Source organism: Halichoeres trimaculatus, unplaced genomic scaffold (assembly GCF_033239565.1).
Source record: "Halichoeres trimaculatus isolate MK-OKI-2021-1 unplaced genomic scaffold, fHalTri1.1 fHalTri1_scaffold_23, whole genome shotgun sequence".
NCBI lineage: Eukaryota > Metazoa > Chordata > Actinopteri > Labriformes > Labridae > Halichoeres > Halichoeres trimaculatus.
In genome coordinates, this window is record NW_027437201.1 from 22,270,001 (window position 1) to 22,291,762 (window position 21,762).

The following is a 21,762-nucleotide window of genomic DNA, read 5'->3' on the forward strand; positions in this document are numbered from 1 at the left end:
TTTAGCTTCTTGTGAAACACTCGTCAGATGGAAACAGTGATTTAATTCCTTCTTAACTGATGCTGACGCAGTTTCCAAGGTTGCTTAGAAATTTCTTAAAACCTTCGTCTCTTTTCTCTGAATTTTATCTGACGCCCAGTTTTCACACCTCTGATTCCTCTGGAGTCAAAGATCTGAATCAAAACAGATTTATCTGTGCTCAGACTCAAACACTGTTTCCACATCAAACACACGGCAGTTAAAAATAAACACAGCTGGGCAGGAAACACACACAGCAAAAGATAGACAACACTTCCTGCGTTTCCATTTCACCTCTTCGCAAAATAAACTTGCGTAAAGTTAAACGTAACGTCAGTCGGCCATCTTTTAATATTAATTTGAGAGGTTTTCCAAATTTTGGTTTTTCCATTACCATTTTTTATTGTGATACTTAGGTTTCAGGCAATCCAAGGTGTGATGGAAACGCAGCTACTGTGATCAGGAATTTCTCCACAAGAGGAAGTTTTTGTTGTGAAACAGTTTTAAGTAAATTAATTATGATAAATGACCCAATCACTCAAACTCAGCGTAAATATCTGAGGAAGAATAATGTTTTTTGTTGATTTAACGCAAGATTAGTGATGTTTCCATAATACAAGAGCAGCAGACTCTGCGTCAGACTTCACTCAACGCAAAGATGACGGTTAGAGTCTGACTCTGTTCCTCCTCCTCCTCCATACCTCATCACACTTCCACCTCCTCCTTTTGTTTCGCCCCCAGTCATCCGTCTTTGATAAGGACTTTCCTTTCACTTGTGCGTTCAGTTCTGCTTTTATCAGTTTGAAATGATTGGCTGATGCCTTTTTTTTTTTAACCATGTAAATAAAATAGATCCAAAAAACTACATATGTTATATTAAGGCCGCTTAAAGAATTTTAAGAATTCAAAATTTTCAATTTGTATCGTGGTCATTTTCCTCCATTCTTTGAATCACTACACCTTAAAGATTGATTGATTCAATCTGCAAAATTGATGGTTTGACGTACGTGTCCTATGGTACAACTCCGTCTGAAAAAAGCCCAGAGATGTAACCATCTTTATCTTTAATTTTTAAACTTTAAACGTGCAGAGAAGAGATTAGTTGGAGCCACACAGACGCTCCTATTGAAGACGGCAGGAACTTTCCTCTGTTAAATTTGATTTATCACGATAAACATCTTTAAAAATCTATTTTTTTAAACCTTTTTTTCTTCTCTTACGATTCAAAAATTTCCATTTATTTTTCCTGAAAATGTCAGACACCAAAAATTCAAGTGTGATTTATAAAAGAATTTAAAACTTTTTAAATTCATAATTTTTAAGTTTATGTTTATATAATATTTAAATATTATAGAATAAATAAATAAATTTGTTAAAAGATATTAAGTAATATTTAAACATTTTTCTTGAAAATTTACTGATTCTAATAAAAAATATTTTTATTCTAGCAGTCATAAAAATATCACTATAAACACTATAAATTTAAAACATAAGTATATATTTGAATAATGTTTGGATGAAATAAAATAACTAAATAAAATTTAAGTAATATTCATATAAGCATATTTATATTTTTACGACAGCTTTTATATAAGAAAAAAAAATCACATCATAAATTCAACATAATAAATTACAGCAATAATTTACATTCAAAATATTTAAATACTATTAAAATAAAAGAAAAAATAAAATTTAAGTTATTTTTGTAAGTTTTTCTCTAGAAGTTACTGATTCAAATAAAAAAAGCTTTTATATTAGCAGTTGTAAAAAAAATCACAACATAAATTCAACATTATAAATCGTAACAACAATAGAAACATAAAATATTTAAGTATATATTAAATTATATTAAATTAAAATTTTAAAAAGTAATATTTGTAAGTTTTTCTCAAAAATTTGCTGATTCTATCAAAAAAATTACATATTTGGCAGTAGTTTAAAAAATCAGAAAGTTTTTGATAATCATTTTTTGAAGATATTTCAATGTTTTTTTCTGTTGCAGTTCATTAAATTTCAAAATTCTTATCTTGACTGAAAGATTTTTACTTTTACTTATGGTTTCCAAATTCTAGTCTCATGAACAGGTTAGAACAGACCCATCAGGGAGTTGTGTGAAACTTCTTTCACTTGTTGATAACTGGAGCTTTTCAGTCTGAGATCTGAGAAATGTGTTAAAGCTGCGAATGTTTGCTTCAGACGATGGGATTCAGTCTTTCAGAAACTGAAAACAGGTGAAATAAAGATGATATCCGTGACTTTTCTTTTGTGTCCCAGGACTACAACAGCCTCTTCCCCCTGGATGACACTCAGCCGTCTAAACTCATGCGTCTGCTCAGCTCCAACGAGGACGAGCCCGTCGCCCTCTCCAGTCCAGGTCAGTCTGTGAACGTCTGGGTTTTAATGCAGGCTTTAACCATGAACCCTGTGGCCTTCCAGCCGGTCTGAGCCACGGATTATACAAATACCACATGCTTTTAAAAAGCAAATACATTTTCTAAGACCCTGTCGGTGTCGACTTTAAGCATGTACAGACACGGATAAATAAGCTTGGTTGTGATTATCATATTACACTGTGTGTCTTTACCGTCAGCGGCTCTTACTGGAGCGTTTCAGTCTAATGTGACAGCTTAAATCAAAAGATTCAGAATATAACAAGAGTTTTCATCACTAAAAGACTGATTTAAAGTTAGTATTCAGACAGCAGACCCGGGAAATCCAGTTTGGCAACCCCTAAACGCTGGGTGTCAGTGATCTAAGTGTTGAAAAAATGTGCAAACTTTGCCTCAGATTGAAACTAACAGGGTTTTTCTTTGAACCCAGTTCAGAGAAGCTCCACCTTTTTAAAAAGAAAGTGATGTAGAAACTGGTCATCCTGTTCAAAGAGAAAATTCCTGATAATTCAACTTTTTTTAACCCGTAGCTCTGAGTGGGAAAACATCCGTCAGACACCGTGACTTGATCTCCAGCTGCTGAAAAAAACAAGTTCAGACATTTCTGAGCAAGATGGCCCTTTAAGAGCACAGCCTTTGTCTGCAGCCTGCCTCAGTGAGGTTATTCAGGGGAAAGAAGGAGGTTATATAAGACGGCAGAGGAAGGAGCTCTCTGACTTTCACAACGAGGAGTCAGGGGGATACTTTTCACTTCCTGTTGGAGTTGTGTTTTGTGAGTGTGATTTTCTTCTTATCAAACTCTGTTTTCCATGTTTTGTGTGACAGGAGACCGATCTATGAGCAGTTCCCTCTCTGCGTCCCAGCTCCACACCGTCAACATGAGAGACCCCCTCAACAGAGTCCTGGGTGAGAAAGGAGTGACTGTGAATGAAACATGCTCTGTCCATGAAAAGGACCCAGGGTCGAATGTTTAATGTCTCCAGATCTTCAGTTTGTTTTCTTATAAATCATGGTGAAAACAGATTGGGGGCAATTCTATTCAAAGCAGTTTAACTTCCTCTTGGAGGCCCCCCGCAGACACCAGGCAGATGTGATTTTGAGTCTTTCTGAGACCTTGTACACACATAGCCAGGTATTTTTAAAAAAACAAATATCCCCTCCTCATTAGTTTTTAGTAGTGGTGGGACTTGATTAAAAAAAATAGTTGAATTAATTATGCCATTTGTAATTAATTAATCGTAATTTATCGCATTTTAATTGCATCAATAGTCAACATCAGAAGCAACACTTTTCAATTCAAACAACAAAATCCTGTTTATTTTGTTCAGAAGATGTTTTTCTGTGGACACTACTTTCAAGTACATTCATCAGCCGTTATGTGATAAATAGTGCTGTCAGGAGATTTAAAAAAATAATCTGATTAATTACAGGATTTGTAATTAATTGATCTAATTAATCTATTTTAATCTCATATCTGCTTAAGGTCCCCACATAAAGAATTTGAACTCTAGGGCATTACAAAATTATAGTAAATACACGAAAAACAGAAGATTCGTAAATCCTTTTTTTTTTTTTCAACTGGTCAATATTAATTAAAATGTCCGTGCTCCCTGCCATCGACATTCGATTACTGTTCACTGCGTCTATAGAAGTAAATTATATCTTTTAGCCGAGGAAGGCGGGGTTTGGTGGGGCTTGTCAATCAAAATCCTGCTCGTAAACTACTGTGGGTGAGAGCGGTGTGCTCTTTAGACGAGAGCTCAGCATGGATATGAGGAGAAGATGTGAGACGCTGCAAGTCAGAAAAGTTCAGGCAGCTCACGCTCCAACTGAGGATGTGTCGCGGTAGTTCAGAGAGAAAGAGCGGCGCCATCGTGAGAAAAGACGATGGAGATCATGGAGAGGAGCAAAGGATGGAGCGCCCGAGATGAACGCGATCAAAAAAGTTTGATTTGTCTGTTTTTTGGACCAAAGTGTCTCAAAGTGGAGAACTTTGAAAACCATGATACCAGCGTTTTCCAAGATCTCCACTTTGGCCGGAGTTTTCAGAAAACATTGTTTTTAGTGACGTAAAACTGAGGTGGAGGACATGACCTGAATCTGCAAACGAAGCAAACTCTCAGTAGCCATCTTCACACTAAATCAGCACACACCTCAGATTCAGACAAAAACTCAATGTAGGCCAAAAATTAATCCCCAATATTAGACATGCACTGACTAGACATCCGGCCTTACACCAGTTAGCATTGACATGCTACAGGCTGCTAACAGCTGATTTCACATGTAAACAATGCGGCCATGGTTACATGTAGGATCTCCAGACAAACACAGGAGAAAAAGTAGTAAAAATATCACTGAAGACACAAAAAGTTTGATGTCCATGACGAACAAATGAGCCATACAAAGTAATGACCCACTCCAAATACAGAGATGATGAAAAAGAGATGAAAAATGACAAGAAACAGACAAAGAAGAGAGAGCTGCTGTAAAAGGCAGCCATAGCCAACAGGTAACAAATTATCATACAAACCTGCAACTAAAACCAAATTGTAGCCGACAGTCTGCTGACAAGGTATAACATTAAAGTCGGACTAAAGTGTTGGTGACAATCACAATATGCTTGGATATTCTTGATTCAAGTCATCAACCAGTCAAGAAAAATGTCTCATTTCAAGTTATTTAAAAAAATATAAAATAAAAAATTTCTTGTTACAGCAATTCAGACCTCATTTTTGACATTTTTCTAGACTGGTCAGGTAAATAAGGCTCATATTAAGTATAATAAGACATTTTTTACCTAAAATAAGACAAAAACACTTCATAAGATTTCATGAATTTCACAACCAAAAAACAAATCTCACTGCAACCATGAAAACATCGTCTCCTCCTTAACTCTCAGTGACTTTTCTTTGCCTTCTGCGTCAGATGCCTCCAGCTCTGACAAAATGACTGTTGGCTAAACAAACATGTGAAACCACAAACATAACACCCCTCAAATGTCACCACTCACACCACGTCTCCTCTTCACTCTCAGCCAACCTCTTCCTCCTCATCTCCTTCATCGTGGGCTCCAAGATGGCGGGGCCTCACACCCAGTTCGTCCAGAGCTTTATGGAGGAGTGCGTGGAGTGCCTGGAGCAGGGGAGCCGCGGGAACATCCTGCAGTTCATGCCCTTTACGATGGTGAGTGATGACCCGGGGCGGGAGGCCAGGCAGGTGGAGATAAGGAGGGAGAGGAGGAGCTGTTGCACCAGACGTTGCCAGGAAGTGCTGGTTATGCTGAGCTGTAAAGAGCGATAAACCACGCAGTGGGGTCAGAGGTGTCAGGCTGTAAAGACTTTCTTTATAACTCTTAAAAAAAAGTGTTTTTCTTGTGTCTTCTTCTGCTCTCAGGTTTCAGAGCTGGTGAAGCTCCCGGCTCTGTCCAGACCCAAAGTGGTCTTAGCCATCACCGACCTGTCTCTGCCGCTGGGGAGAAGAGTCGCCGCCAAAGCCATCTCTGCTCTGTAACCCTGGCTTTAAAGGAAAAAAGTAGTGATTTGTCTCCAGATGAGAGTGTCTGTGTTTATGCTCTTTTTCTAACTCCTGTAAATATTTTTTACTCATAATAAAAAATGAAACAACCGTGTGTTTCTGAGTTTCCTGTGTGGCGTGTCGTCTCACAGTCTGTAAATTTAGAACAACATGAGACCAAACAACCACAGTGACAAACCGTGAGTCAGCCAATCAATCACATGCTAGCTATCACATGACTGCTGACAGCGTACAGTACACTGTTCCCCCAGTGACCAAAGCTCATGGTCATCTGGCTCGTCACTCGCCACTTGACAAGCTTCCTCGTGGAAATCCATCTGACACAAAAAACACCCCCAGAGAGAGTCCATTTCACTTTTTGTTGCACTTCTCTTCAAGTATTCAAGCGTGTGTTCGCATGATCCAATCACTGAAGAGACATTTAAAAAAAAAAAAAAGAACAATGACTTCATCCGTCAGTTTTTTTTATTAGGAGATCAGAAAATACAAGCTGTTAAAACGTGTTTCATACAAAAATACAACGTGGTTAGTCATCGATGTGCGTCTTTAACTAAAACGGATCTTTAAAGTGGATTGCTTTGCTTGACTTAAACAGAAGAGATATAAAAGCCGTTACAAAAAACAGAGTTTAAGTTAAAATAACTTCACAACAAAAAGGAGTTTTTAACAAGTCCAGTGTTTGCACTACAGCTGCAAGATAACTAGGGATGGGTACTAAATCATGTCCGACTGGATTCTTTCTGTAGTATTGAGTACTGATTCTCAAAAAATCAAAGGTGCCATGATTACACTGCAAAAAATGAAATCTTATCAAGTGTTTTTGTCTTATTTTAGGTTAAAAAAAAGTCTGATTATACTCAATATGTCCAGAAAATGTCATAATTTAAATAAATTAAAGACGAAAGTGAGGTCTGAATTGCTAAAACGTAAAAAAAAAAAAATCCACCAACGGAACAAGAAAAAATTTGCTCGAAAATTTACCTGAAACTAATGAAGCTAGCTTAAAACTTTGTTTTTAAATAACTTGAAAAAATCTGTTTTTCTAGACTGGTCAGGTGAATGTGTCTCATATTGAGTCTAAAAAGACATTTTCTACTCAAAATAAGACAAAAACACTTGATAAGATTTCATTTTTGCAGTTTAGGCATCCTTGTGACTGAGGAAGTGGAAGAGTAGGCGATTTTCCACGCTGGACATGAACGCATCATTACAAGGTTATGAATTGAAGAATAAATGTTAAACTGAAAAACTTTGAGATTAAATTAAATGAAAAAACTCATATTTATCACCACATAAACAAACAAAAGTACCCAAAATTTGAACCATACTGATTGCAAGGTACCGGACATCTGTACCGTACCGTTTCAAATGTGTACCGTACCCATCCCTAACTTTAAATAGACATGTTAGAACATCAGTCAACAAAAAAGAGGGTATAAAAACAACGTTATCAAAAATAAATAAGCTGAATAAATATTTAATAAATAAATATATAAAAATAAATAGTTAACAGACAGATAGATAAATAAATAGGCGCCATAGTAAAAAATGGCAGGCGAAGTCACGCTACGAATGCCGGAGCATTCAGAGTGTCCCGTCCGTCCGTCCGTCAGCTCTCCGCCTCCTCCTCGCTGCTCTGGTCCAGACTCCTGAGGAGGCGCACCACGTCCTGCCCGAAGGACTGCAGCTGGACCAGGGTCAGGTGTGCCGCCACCTGGACCTCATACTCCCCTGGTAGACTCAAGGCCAGGGGGGTCGGCGTGGGCTGCACCAGGGCCTCACCTTTGACCTTATTCAGCATCTGCAAGGCATCATGGGACACCATCAGAGGGTGAATATGAGTTATCAAACAGGAGAGAGAAGAGAGGTTGACACACTCTTCTTTGTTTTTTTACCTTGTTGATCTGGACGATGAGGTCCCTGATGTCGGCCTGCAGCTCCATCACTTTGTCTTTCTGCTCCAGGTGAGGAGACACTGAGCCCAGCAGGGCGCGGTGCAGCTGAAGGCCTTCAGACATCCGTGTCAGACCCGTCTCCTGAAAAACAAATGAATGAGTGAATTAATGAACTCATAAAGTCTTCTTTCTTTTTGGAAGATTTCTCTCTGATTGGACGCTCACCAGGGGGAAGCTTTCCGACAGGGTTTTGAGGACGGGAGCCGTGGGGATGCCGATGTTGGACGCCATCACTCCCAGCTTTTCATTCTCTGAGGAATCTAGCTGCAGCGTCTGTGGGAAAGATAAACAGAGATGTCACGGACTGATTGCTGCTTGGCATGCAACAGGGGGTAAATGTTTATACCATTTAAGACCTTTTTCTTGCAGCATCCCCCCCCCCAAAAAAATGCAGAAAGTACTCAGAACTGCAAAGTAACAACACTCATTTTTGGCTGAAAATGTTTTTTTTTTTTTTTAACCTGGAAAAATAAAATCCAAATACTGTGCTTTATGAAATATGTCAATACTTTGTTAGGAGCAAAGTTGTTGAAGTTAAACTGATCTTTAAAAGCTTCCCTGAAGATAATGCATCATGAAAAATGTCTTGTTTCAAGTTATTTAGAATAATGTCTTATCACAAGAAACTTTTCTTTATTCAAACTTGTAGTTTGGGGTAGTTAGGGATGGGTACGGTACACATTTGAAACGGTACGGTACAGATGCCCAGTACCTGGCAATCAGTATGGTACAAATTTTGGGTACTTTTGTTTGTTTATGTGGTGATAAATATGAGTTTTTTCATTAAATTTAATCTTTAAGTTTTTTAATTCAACATTAATTCTGTAATATATAACCCTGTAATGATGCGTTCATGTCCAGCGTGGAAAATCGACTACTCTTCCACTATCTTGGTCACAAGGATGCCTAAACTGCAAAAATGAAATCTTATCAAGTATTTTTGTCTTTTTTTCAGTAGAAAATGTCTTTTTAGACTCAATATGAGACACATTCACCTGACCGGTCGAGAAAAACAGATTATTTTAAGTTATTTAAAGACAAAGTTTCAAGCTGGCTTCACTAGTTTCAAGCAAAATTTTGAGCAAATTTTTTCTTGTTTCTTATGGATTTTTTTTTACATGTTACAGTAATTCAGACCTCATTTTTGTCTTTAAATATCTTGAAATAAGACATTTTCTGGACTGGTCAGCTGAGACGGAGCCAGGATTTCAGTTTGGCTTTGCCCCAAGATGTACAAGTTTGTAGATTATTAATTTAATTTTAAAAAATGACTGAGAATACTTTTTTGAAGAAGATTTTGTTGCTTTTTTTCCTACCTTTAATTTTCTTTTTTTGCATCATGAGCTTAAAGAGCAAGGACCTTAGCCAGGGTGAAATAAAACAGTCTAAAAAGACATTTTCTACTAAAAAATAAGACAAAAACACTTGATAATATTTCAGTTTTTCCTGTGTGTAAGCTCAAAATTCCACCTGGAAAATGTAAAATTTCACTTTTTATGAAGGGAACGTGTTATTTACTGCAGTAAAAATAATTTAAATGTGTATCTAAGTTAAAAACTACACAAACATGCAGCCATTAGTTTTAAAGCTCCTTTACAGAGAAAGAAACCTGATGATGCAAAGAGCAGACGATAATTTCTTATCACGTGTATTTTATAACTTCTCGTCTGGTTCATGCGCAGTAGGAGCTAACCTGCCTGCATTTTAAGCACAGTCATAATCCTGCAAACAGCCTCTCAGGGTAAGAACATGCTGAGATCAGACTATCCGGCTCAGTCACGCAGAAGCCCTTTTATGGGCTCATAAACGGAGCTGCACACAGGACCACGCCGCGCTGCAGCGCCCGACGCGCGGCCACTCTCAGCCCAACAATGCGCCAAACAATGCGCCATGACCGGGACCTCTCCGCACTTTGCCTCACCTCTGTGTGGATGCATGAGCTGTGCGCGTCGGGAATGGAGAGCAGGATCTTTTGTATCAAGCCTCGGCTCCTCTGCACGATCTCCTGAGACCGCGGATCCGCAACAAGTGCGCTCCCGTCCGGTAGAGGTGCGCTGCGGCTGAGGGAGGCCATGTAGACGGGGAAGGCGAAGACTGCAGGCGGAGGGGAAAGCACAGCGTCACCGCCAAGGCATCAAAACAATCCTCTTTATACATCCAGCAGCACGAACTGTGTGTGTATGTGTGTGTGTGAGTGTGTGTGTGTGTGTGTGTGTGTGTGTGAGTGTGTGAGTGTGTGTGTGTGTGTGGCAGGCAGAACAAAGCGCTGCTCTCTCCTCAGCAGCTCCTCTCTGCTGCAGCACCGGGCACGTTTCCCCCTCAGGCTGAGGAGCAGCAGAGTTCAGAGAAGTGTCTGTAATCTGAAACCTCACTCTAACACTCTAAAGTCACTAAGAATAGCAGGTAACTCCGTTAAGGTGTGTGTCATTTTACCAGCTACAGAGTACCCCCTCTCAGTAAGTTCTCCAAACTGACCCTGTAATCTGAAGAAGCTGAGATAAAGTCATGAAAACTGATCCTGTCTCTTCCAGCGTGTCAGAGCAGAAGTGAAAGCTCACAGATTACCTCACCACTACTCACCAATCAGGATGTTCATGGCCTCTGATGAGGAATGTCTTTCAAGTATTGACCCAAAGTGAGACCTCTCCATGATTTAAAGTACACTTATATATACATAGCAGGCCCTTGTAGTAGGGAAACCCCGTTATTGATTCATCTTATCTCAAGTCAGCATAAAAGAGAAGCCAGCCTGCTGGAGTGGTTTTTATCAATCATTACAAAGAGGTTAGGCAAATTACTTTATTATATTTGAATGTTTTATATTCCCTTTTTTTCACTTTCAGTTCTGATTTTTTTTTTTTTTTTTCATTTTTTTTAAAGTCATCTTCCCAACTTAATCCATCAAAATTTGACCTAAAATGTCAAATTATGACATAAAATGCCACTGAATTTAAGGTACATGTGGCGTTTAAAGTCTTATAGACTGCTGTACAGTATAATAAAAAAAAAACGAAATAAAAATATTATTTATATATAAAATTTTTCCTAATTTGATTATATATTTTTCATATTTTTATTTTGAAATTTTATTTAATTTTTCTGTCTTGTTTTCTGGGTTTTTTTTTATAGAAAACAAAGTAAAATTAGATAAAAAACAATAAATTACGAAATAAAAATATTCTTTATGTATGTAATATTTTTATTTTTTATTTTACATTTTATTATTATTTCTTTCTTTTTTGTTTTCTGTTTTTTCTTCATCTTTTGTTTTTTTTTCTATTTTCCTTAAATGTGATAAGAAAAAAATTCACGAGTGCAATTAATTTTACTCTTATGCATCTTGAAAATCTCAAAAACAAAAAAACAAACAAACAAAAAAAAAACACAAAAAGAAAAGAAAAGGAGAAAAAAAAAAAAGGAAAAAAAAAAAAACTAACAGACTCTTTCATCCATACATTGTCTTAATGGCTGATTCCATTCAGGGAAAAACAAAATCCACAAAAGAAGGAATCAAATTGAAGGAAAAAATTACCAAACAGACAGCTGATTTAAGGTGATAGCAGTAGGATGTTTCTTTATGACACATTTTCAGAAGTTGGGATTCCTTCATTTCTGACTTTCTACTTTGTTGTAACACAGTTTGTTGGAGTGTGACTGTAGCATGTTGCACAAATCTGTGTCAAAGTCCCAAAAAGTTTGAGGGGGAGCAGGTATTTTTTTTGTACACGTTAGGAAGAAGAAAGTGGAAACTGAAAGTGAGTTTGTCACAATTTCTTCTGAAATCAAAGAACTTCAGTCCTGTGATCTTCCAACATCAGTTTTATCAGTTTCAGGTTTTTTTTTTTTCTGTTTTTGCTGTGTCATTGACCAGTTCGTCAGTTTCCACCTTGATCCTCTTGGGGAAAAAACAGAAATTTATGTCACATCCTGAGACACTAGAGAGGAAATGGGTAAAGTGAACACATCTGTACTGTTTTGGCTGATGAAACATGTGCAAACATGTAAAAACATGTTCAGATCATTGGGTCACTTTTTAGTCTGCAGACACGTGAGCGCCATCTGGTGGAGTAAAATGTTACTGGGAAAAGTCTCACTTCTAGATATCTGCCTGATCATAATCCATAGTTTAAAATGAGATTATCAGCACCATTATGGCTGGTAACAGGTTATTACAATTGTTTAAAATTTCTAAAAGAAAAAAATTATAATTTTAACACATTTTTAGAATTTATTTCTTTTCTGTTTATTTATTTATTTTTTTTCAAATTTCTAAATTTTATTTATTTATTTATTTATTTTGTAAATTAAACAAATTTATTTATTTTAATTTAATTTTAGAATATTTGCATATCATGAAAGTGTCTTTTTTGAATATTTTTAATTTCAAACATTTTTACAAATTTTTTAAAATTACTTAAAAAAAATCTCGCAGGTGTATTCAGAAAAAACACATGCTTAGCTTCATAATTTCAAAAAGGTTCTTATTTAGATAATTATTCAATTTTAGATTTTAATAACGTGTATATTTTTAGAAAATTTCTTGTCTTTACTGTGAAGACAAAGTAGATTTTGTGGCTCCTGAATGACTTCAATCCAGGTAAACTGAGGGAAAAGGGCCCCTCTGAAAAAGGATGGTGAATATGTAGCGACAAAGAGGAGGACTGGAGAGGCCTGTCTGAGTTATATCTCCTGTAAAGTCTTGAAGCACTTTCTCTGGAAGAGTGAGAGCACCCTCTTGTGGTCAAAGCTGAGAACAACGTTTTCATGGCCTGTTGAAATTCACCTGTCACCTCAGATCCTATGAAGCCCAAGCAGCTGAGATCTTACTGATCCAGTAAAGGTGCGTGGAGGATGAGGGCTGGTTTTAAAGAGCAGTGTGGGAGTCTGTCTCCTTAAAGATCACCTTCATGTCCAGACTGTTTGTCTCCCAGAATCCCGCACCTTTAGAGGATGTGGGGCTGATGGTGGGTTTCATCTTGATGGAGTTATTGTGGTTTTAGAGAGTGGGGCCAGACTCCCCAGCTATTATCCAGATATCTTTTTCCTGCAGGAGGCCTGAGCTGATTTCTCCCACTCTGCCATGAAGATGTTGGCGCAGAATTCTTGCCCAGTCTGCAGGAAAAACTCTCTATTAACATGAAATTCTGGTCAGATTAATTTCTAGTCATTGTCGTAATCCTTTGTCTGGTCTTGTTTCGTTTTTATTATGTTTGTGTACAGGCTGTTGATGTCCAGGGTGAAGTGTCCTAATTATTTCCATGAGCCGGTTAGTGTCTGAAGTAGCTGTCATGTGTGATAAAGAGAGAACTGATGAGTGAGTCAGTGTACTCTGCCGTCCACTAGGTGTCACTGCTGCAGTCTGAGATGATAGGCCTCCCAGGAGTGATTCCATGAGGCCTGCAGCATTTCCCAGGATCTTTGTGGATCTTTGTAACAACCAGGGCCTGGGCTCCTCTCAGGTGCAGTTACATTGTTTGAAATTCAAAATTTGAATCTGGTCAATAGAAAAGCAGCATTGAAAAGTTGATGTATTAATTGATTAGTTTATTTATTTGTTATATGAATATGTAAATGGTAATATTTTTCTATATTTCTTAAATTTCTTTGTATTTCTTCAAATTTCTACTTTTATATAGTATTTTTTTTATCATATTTTATTTATTTTTGTATTTTTTGTTATTGCATTACTGTGCTTTTTTTGTGAGCTGCTGTGACAAAAAAAATTCCACGAGGGGGACCAGTAAAGAATATTCTATTCTATTCTATTCTATTCTATTCTATTCTATTCTATTCTATTCTAATAAATATTAACTTATTTTTTATCTTTTTAATGTTTTTATTTATTTATTTTTAAGGTGTTTTTTTTCACCTTTTGTTAATAAAAACAACAATTTTTATCTTTGTTTTGTATTTTTTTCATTCTGCTTTTTGTACTTTTTGTTGTTTGTTTTTAAGTTTTAACAAACTTTTAAGGTAAAGATAAGTCTGGTTATGAATTTAGGTGCATTATGTGATCTATTTAATTTTTTTTTTTTAGGTATGGTTAGTAAAATTTTCTGAAATTATATTAGCTGATGTATGAATTAATAATGTTTTTGTTTGTTTATTGTTTATTTAATAAAAGATGTATTATAAACCTTCACATATTTTTTTTTCCAGGGTTAGAGGTGAAATTAAATGCTTTTGTTAAGGTTTCTGGTTTGTTAGATTAGGGTTGGGTTTAGTTGGATCAGGGTAAGGGTTAGGGCTGTGGTATAGATATAGATATAGAGATAGATATAGATATAGATATAGAGATAGAGATAGAGATAGAGATAGAGATAGAGATAAATAGATATAGGGTGGCCAGTGGGTGCCAGACCATTTGCAAAAGCTACAAATGCAAGAGCAAAAACATGAATGTAAAAGCCACAACACAACAGAGTTAGTTATATTTTCTATTCACGTTAAATTAGAGCTATATTTATCTTAGCTTAAATTACAGAAGAAAACAACCATCAACTTACTTCACAACTTTTCTGTGTCTGTTAGGAAAACTATCCTCTTAACTTTTGTTGTGTTGTGGCTTTTGCAAATCAGCTGACACCTATCAGCCACCGTAGATATAGATTAAACTGTTTCAAACAGTGCATGGCTCTAAAAGCTCCTGTGTTTAGCTGACACATTCTCTGCAGGCTGGTTTTGTGGATGACCAGCCCGACCAGACGAGCAACTGCTGGATCCAGGAGTCTGCACAGCACAAGGCCAGACCAGGTCTCAATTCAGGGGGTTTGGGTCTTTCAAGCACCAAGTCAGTGTTTCTAAATCCCCATGAGACTGTGACCTACTTACAAGTCCTGACTTGTTATGTAGGTGATTTATTATTTTCTTTTTATAAATTTCACAATAAATCAAGAGTTTTATCGTTTACGTCGATGTGTTGAGCAAATTGTGAGGTAAAGATATCTGAGGAAACACTGGTCTGCTGTTAAACGCACTGCATGGCTGATTAAATAATATTAGTTTTAACCAATAATGACACAACCCTGTATTAATCACAGTTCCATAGAAGAAATAAAGCTATATAAACGTGTGTTATCTTTTTATTGGTGGAGTATGACTTCACTTTGCCCGGCTGAAATCATTTTTTAATCATAAATCCTGACGTTGTCGAATCTTGTGAAACATAACTTGTTTTTTCTTCCTTATACGATGCCACTGTCTCCTCCCACGCACAGTCAGACGGTTGTTATATGAGTGACTAATCTGTATGAAGTCACAGTTTATGCCGTAACAAAGCTTATGATTATTAGTCATTGTCTCCTAATGTATCGTCCACAGTGCTCTATTATTTTAGTTTACTGAGAGCCCTGAGTGACACATGAACAGTGCATGAGTACTTATCGGGTACATTACCTACTTAGATTACATAATTAGTAAAAAAAAAAAAAAAAAAAACACAGAGTAGGCGTCCATCAAAATAAAAAAAATGCAGAAAAAAGTTGACACACACGGTTGGCTAAACTCAGACTGAAAAACTGTTGGAAAGTTTTCAGCAGCTTTTGTCAGATTTGTCGATCTGGTTGACGTGAAGTGTGAACAGATCTGACTCTGAAAGAAAAAACAAAACAGTGTTTTTGTTCTCCTGCTAATGTTATCTGAACATTTTTTTTCATGTTGCACATGTTCAAACCCCGTCTGCACAAGATAGTGATGCGCGCACGCTCTCTTGCCATGTGTGATGAACTGCGTAGACCAGGGGCGGCACCATGGGTGGGCACAAGAGTCTCAGGCCCACCCACTTTCTGACAGAGCCACCCCAAAGTTACCTTTTATTTTTTTTTTCCCCTTTATTAAATAATAAAAAAAAGTTTAAAAGAGAAATATCATAAAATTCTGTGTGGTTAATGCTGCTGCTCTTGCAGCCTATAAAACCTGAAAAAATGAGGCGGTGCAGCCCAATCGTGTTTGAGTGCTACTCTTTGGCTTATACCATTAAGAGCCGGCTGATGCACTAAAAACATTATAAAATACTATCAAATATTAAAGGACCACCTTGAGGGTCAATATCCTGCCTGTTTTTTTTATTTTTTATTTTTTTGGAGGGTGGCAAAATTCTAGGAAAAATAGAAGTAGACCTAAAACCTGATTCTCTCTTTTTTTTTTTTTTTTTTTTTTTATTTCTCAGTTGAAGGAAATAAAATATAATATTCAAAAGGCCTTGGCTGTTTTTTTCACTTTTCTTTTTCTTTTCTTTTTTTTTTTCTTCGAAAAGTTCAAAATATACAAAGAAAACACTTTTTTCTTTGATTTTTTAAATTCAATTTAATTTTGTATATTTATTTATTCATTTTTTTTTTTTAGCATTTTATGAAATAGAACCGTAAAGAAATAATAACCTTCACAAATGAATCAATGAATCGGGAGATTAATATCAAACCAGAGAAATCTTAAAATACGGAGGAAGATTATGGCCACTGAAAAAAAACCAATTTAGATATGGCATTTTTTATTTAGTTAATGTTTTTTTATTTTTTTTTTATTTTACATTTTTAATTTTTTTTTTTTAGATAAAAAAAAATCAGAATTCTGAGATTAAAGTCAGAATGTTGCCCTTTTCCCAGAATTTCGACTTTAATTTCATAAATCTGATATTTTTCTATGAAAATATGTTAACCAAAATAATTAATCAGTTTCTGCCTCTTGGCCAAGACTCCCTTGAAAAAGAGCTTCTTAATCTCAATGGGACCTTCCCAGTTAAATAAAGGTTAAATAAAAAAAATATGTATGTATATAATAAGAATAAAAATTATATATTTTTTTTATTTAAAAAATTGGACGTTTTTTTTTTTCAGTGGCCCTAATCGTCTTCTATATCAAACAGTGTTTTATTTGTGTCATTGATGAGAGAATGAGGACGTCAGCATGTCTCCTGTCTGTCGTTGTTAACTGTCACCTCAGGCAGAGGAAGAAGGCAGCACTTGCACTTTAGGACAATTTGCAGACTCATTGCAAACCAAGATGAACAGCTGTGCTTTATACCATGCAAATTTTTTCTAGCTTAGCAATTAAGACCCTTTTAATGAGCTTAACCAGCTCGCTGTGTTGCAAGAGGATAAAAGAGTTTAAATTGTGCTTTTCATGCTGTGTGTTGTTTTTTTAATGTCACTTTTTGCTTGTTGAATAAGTCATTGCAGCTGGAGGTCAGCTTCATTTGTTATTCTTTATCTGAAAGACTTTTTGCATGTTTTAGTCCAAAGTGGAGAAATCTTTAGATAATCCTCAGAAACATGAAGGAAACTGGTTTCTACACAAAGTCATCGTGATAAGAGGAAAAAAAAAAACACTGTTTGACCTTAAAGCAAAACGGAAAAACAAATGATCTAAAAATAGAAAAGAGAGTGTTGGAAAAACTTGAGCAACCTGGAAAATCTCAGGTGAGTGTCTGTACATCCACTGATGTTATGTGAGATCTTTATACTATAAGCTTCATTACTTACACACACCCCTGTGACGAGGAGCTCAGGTCATTTATGTAACGATCGGTGAGGAAACTTTGGTTTCAGGTATTAACAGCTTTATTTTCTGTCCTCTTCTGTTTGTCTTTAAATTGTGCAACAACGTTAACACGCTCTCAAAATACCACTTCAGCAGGAAGTGCCGTACTCACCTCTTTGTCTGAGTAAAGTTAGAGGGAGATGAATCATCGTGTACAGTGTAAATGTTACATCTACTCAGCTTCTTATCATTTTAAACACAAAAGCCCTTCTTCATTATCACATCGTCACATTTCATGGGAAAAAAAGTTCACCCTGGTTTTACTGACACAGGCTTAGTAGAAAATTTAACAAGAAAAAAAACCATTCTGCTTTGTTTGCGGTGTTACGTAACTGTACTGAAAAGATTTCTTCCTCCTCACGGTCGAAAAGCATATTTTCAGTCTAAAAATACTCAGGGAGTGACAGACGGGGTCAAAGGGTCGCAGCCGCGCTGAGCGTGTACCTGTGAGGTATTGTTTCTCCTCGCTGAGCCGCACATTTAACTCATCACTGAGAGCCTGTCACTCTGGAGTCGCTCAGGGTTTCGTAACAGCTCCCAGAGGCAAGAGTTTAAATCACAGGCTGAGGGCTGCAGGGAGAGGTTTCCACTGAATATCAGCACTCCTGTCTCATGCTGAGGTAACTGAGGTGATCTCAGTACGCTGATGATACGATACGCATCACGATACAACAGTATCACAATGTATCATGGTATCATAATAACACAGCTAACTCAGGCCCCGTTAACACGACAACGCTTCATCTGAAAAGACTAACACGCAGTAAAAACACGGTAGTAAGCATGCCGAGCCCATAGGTGGCGCTATAACTGTCTCATCCAGCATCCGCTTTTTGTAGATGTCCTCTGAAGTAGAGTTGGGCCGATCATCTGGGGCCAGTTGTTCAAAGGTAATCCAATCAGGCCAAGTTTCCACGACAACGTTTCATCTAAAAAAACTAACACGCAGTAAAATTGCTGTAGTAAGCATGCCGAGCCCATAGGTGGTGCTATAACTGTCTCATCCAGCATCCGCTTTTTGTAGATGTCCTCTGAAGGAGAGTTGAGCCAATCATCTGGGGCCAGTTGTTCAAAGGTAATCCAATCAGGCCAAGTTTACACGACAACGCTTCATCTAAAAAAACTAACACGCAGTAAAAATGCTGTAGTAAGCATGCCGAGCCTGTAGGTGGCGCTATAACTGTCTCATCCAGCATCAGCTTTTTGTAGATCTCCTCTGAAGTAGAGTTGGGCCGATCATCTGGGGCCAGTTGTTCAAAGGTAATCCAATCAGGCCCCGTTTACACCACAACGTTTCATCTGAAAACGCTAAAACGCATTGAAAAAAAATCTGCGTTTACACAGAAAGGCTGTAGTAAACATGCCGAGCCTGTAGGTGGTGCTACAACTGTCTTGTCCAGATGCAGCTTTTGGTAGATCTCCTCTGAAGTAGAGTTGAGCCGATCATCTGGTGTGTTGGTGAATGCTAAGAGCAGAAGTGGCGCAACAGATGCTCATTTTGTTAAAAACAGTCACAGATTCAGCAGAAAATTTAGCCAAGCAAGCGAGAGCGGTCTGAAAACAGTGAGGCTCTCCTCTGTCTAATTAACCAACTCACTGCTCCTGTCCTCCACATCACTTCCTGGGAGGCGGGCTTTCCATAAAACAACATTATTTCATTCCTTTACTTAAATTCATTAACTAACCTTAGAGTCTAATTAGGTATCATGAATAATAACACTATTTAAGTAAACAAATTAAATGACTCTAACAGGTAGGGACGTGACGTCAGCGTTTCCACTGAAAACCCCGGCGCGCTGTTTACCAACAACGATGGCCGTTTTTAAAAGTTTTCATTTTAGGTCAGCTAGCTTAAATGAGCAGCTAAGCTACAACAATACTTAAGCGTTTCATCCAAAAAAAACATTGTCATGTGAACCAGTGGTCCCCAGCCCCCGGGCCGTGGACTGGTGCCGGTCCACGGGTCAATATTTCAGATTGATTTATTATCTGATTCTGAACGATGTTTTATTTTGAAAAATGACCAGATTCTCTCAGTCATACCCGTCTATGACTCATTCTTGGCTCCAAACCCCCCAAGCTAGCAAAATGGTCAAAAAACAATCATCTTTGGAAAGTTTCTTTAGGTAGAGTAAAAGAGCCAGTGAGGAGACAGGAGAAGAGCCGGTTCGTGAAAATACTGTCTGACATAAAACCTGGTGTAAATGGACCCTCAGAAAAAACAGAGATGATGTTTTTGTAAACTACGCACTGTTATCCAAATTAGAAAAAACAAATTAAGTCAGAACTATTGGACTAAAAACAACTTTTCTATTTTATTTTTTTTTTCAAAACACTGAAAGTCAAATGCAGTGTAACATTACCAGAGAAAATAAGGTCTTTAAACCCAGGTTAAAAACTCACCTTGTCATGGCTAACTTTTTTTAGAGCACTTAAAAATATAATTTTAAAATCTATTTTTAACTGCACATATCTGCACTTTGACTTTGATGCTAAAGCCTGTTTAAACCTTTTTGGTTTTTTTGCTATTTATTGTTGTTTTATTGTATTTTATCTTTTTTTTCCTGATTTTTAATTGTTCACTTTAACATGTTTTTCTGATTTGAATCTCTGTAAAGCATTTTAAATTGCTTTGCTGAAATGTGCTATATAAATAAACTTGACTTGTGTTACATACACTTACACTTAAAAACATAAAGTGCATCAAGTTTGTCACTTAAGCTCCTGTGATATTAAATTAATGCTGCAAAAAAAAAAAAAAATGATTGGGTGAAAAACACGGTCAGTTAAATAACTGATAGATACCAATTGGTGTTTCTCGTAAAAAAATCTGATATTGCACGAAATTTTATTTACTATCATTATTATTTTATCAGTCTACTTCACTGTAAAAATTAAACTTAAAACGATTTTAAACTAACTGACCCAAAATAATAGAGAAAACTGATGCTTACAGTTTCAAAACCCAGGAATAAAATATTTTGAATACACTTTAAGATTATATTTATTACGCAGTTTATGGGCAACATGCAGAAGAGTAGCTCTTCAGCGCCATCTACTGCAGTGGAGGTGCGGAAGTCGTATTTTATTCCCTATAAAGATATTTTATTACAGGTCAAAGTATTGCAATGTATTGCTGATTAAAACATTTTCACACCTCTAACACAGTAGTTAAAAGTATTTAAAAACTTAAAATTTATGTTAAAATATTTTTTTTATTTTTTCTATTTTTATTTCTTTTATATAATGTACTTCACCATCTCATTATTTTTTTTAACACAACCTGACTGGAAGCTTCAAACCTGTGAGTTATATCATAAAAAGTCCAGGGTTGTCACGCTCTGTACTCGCATCAATGAATCAATGAAACGTCTCCTGTCCAATCAGATTATGAGATTTTACTGTTGTATAACTGTGTATGACATACTTCACAGGCATCTCAGTTTATGTAGGTGTTTTCAAAGACATAAATCTGTGTTTCTATTTTTAACATCCAGGAAAGATGCCAACAACTTATGTGCTTACGGAGTCAATCGAAAACTTTTGATTACTCAGCAAAGAAAGACGAAGCTTCACTAATCCAGTCAACTGTACATCATACTCCAGATTTATCCGGTTTAATCTGGTTTAGGCAAGAGGAGTTGTTGTATATTTAATTCCAAGTGATAAAAAAGTGTCAGCAGTTGTCTGAGTAACACTTCCTGTCACATCAGATGAATGATCGCTGGTTTACAGGATAACAGTGACATAACCATGATTTGTTTTGTTTTGTTTTGCTGGATAGGTTTTTTTTTTTCTTTCTACCTGTGCAGTAATCCAAGGTGCTGAAATGCACAGAGTTCAACAAGCAATTGCAAAAGAAGCTTTTGTCTCGTTTGTCACTCAAAAATGTTCCAGTGCCGGCTGTTTCTCAACCGTGGAGGGGAATCTAGTTTTGTTTGCACAGTTTGGAAATGGGTTTCTGAAGGTCTCAGATGTGACCTGTTTGGTCACCACTTCAGTTAAGACACCTGAAAAAAAGGGAACGTCAGAATGTTTTGAACTCTTTGGTGGAAGTTTTATTTAAGATGTAAAAATATTTTTTAAAATATCAAATTATAACAATCATTCAATCTCTTATTTTTATTTCAATTCTTCATTTATTTATTTATTTATTTATTTATTTATTTATTTATTTATTTATTTATGATTTAATTTATTTATTTATTTATTTATAATATATTTCTGTAAAGTAAATCTCCTAAATGAAACCGTCATATTTTTTCAAACTTGAGGCCTTAATATCAGGATTTGGGACTCTAAGCTTCATGAATCATCACTCAAAAGTT

At 36.4% G+C, this 21,762-nt stretch overlaps 2 protein-coding genes across 4 annotated transcripts in view; one reads left to right on the forward strand and one right to left on the reverse strand.

The window, feature by feature from the left end:
• Positions 1 to 6,030, forward strand: part of med24 (mediator complex subunit 24) — a 16,414-nt gene extending 10,384 nt beyond the window's left edge. For both annotated transcript variants that reach the window (XM_074663894.1, XM_074663895.1), the window contains exons 23-26: positions 2,293 to 2,392; positions 3,234 to 3,314; positions 5,443 to 5,591; positions 5,802 to 6,030. In XM_074663894.1, the coding sequence (XP_074519995.1) occupies positions 2,293 to 2,392; positions 3,234 to 3,314; positions 5,443 to 5,591; positions 5,802 to 5,918 (447 nt within the window). In that variant the 3' untranslated portion in view covers positions 5,919 to 6,030. The remainder of the gene's footprint in view (positions 1 to 2,292; positions 2,393 to 3,233; positions 3,315 to 5,442; positions 5,592 to 5,801) is intronic.
• Positions 6,031 to 6,400: 370 nt separating this feature from the next.
• On the reverse strand, positions 6,401 to 10,515 carry csf3a (colony stimulating factor 3 (granulocyte) a). Of its 2 annotated transcripts, none has more exons than XM_074663438.1 (5): positions 10,478 to 10,515; positions 9,819 to 9,991; positions 8,063 to 8,170; positions 7,838 to 7,978; positions 6,401 to 7,743 (listed from the first exon to the last, which is right to left on the reverse strand). In XM_074663438.1, the coding sequence occupies exons 1-5, from the start codon at positions 10,491 to 10,493 to the stop codon at positions 7,552 to 7,554; spliced, it is 630 nt and encodes a 209-aa protein (XP_074519539.1). In that variant the 5' UTR covers positions 10,494 to 10,515; the 3' UTR covers positions 6,401 to 7,551. The 2 variants fall into 2 exon arrangements, with proteins under 2 accessions (XP_074519539.1, XP_074519540.1); XM_074663439.1 differs by lacking the exon at positions 10,478 to 10,515 and adding an exon at positions 10,373 to 10,389.
• Positions 10,516 to 21,762: the final 11,247 nt, after the last annotated feature.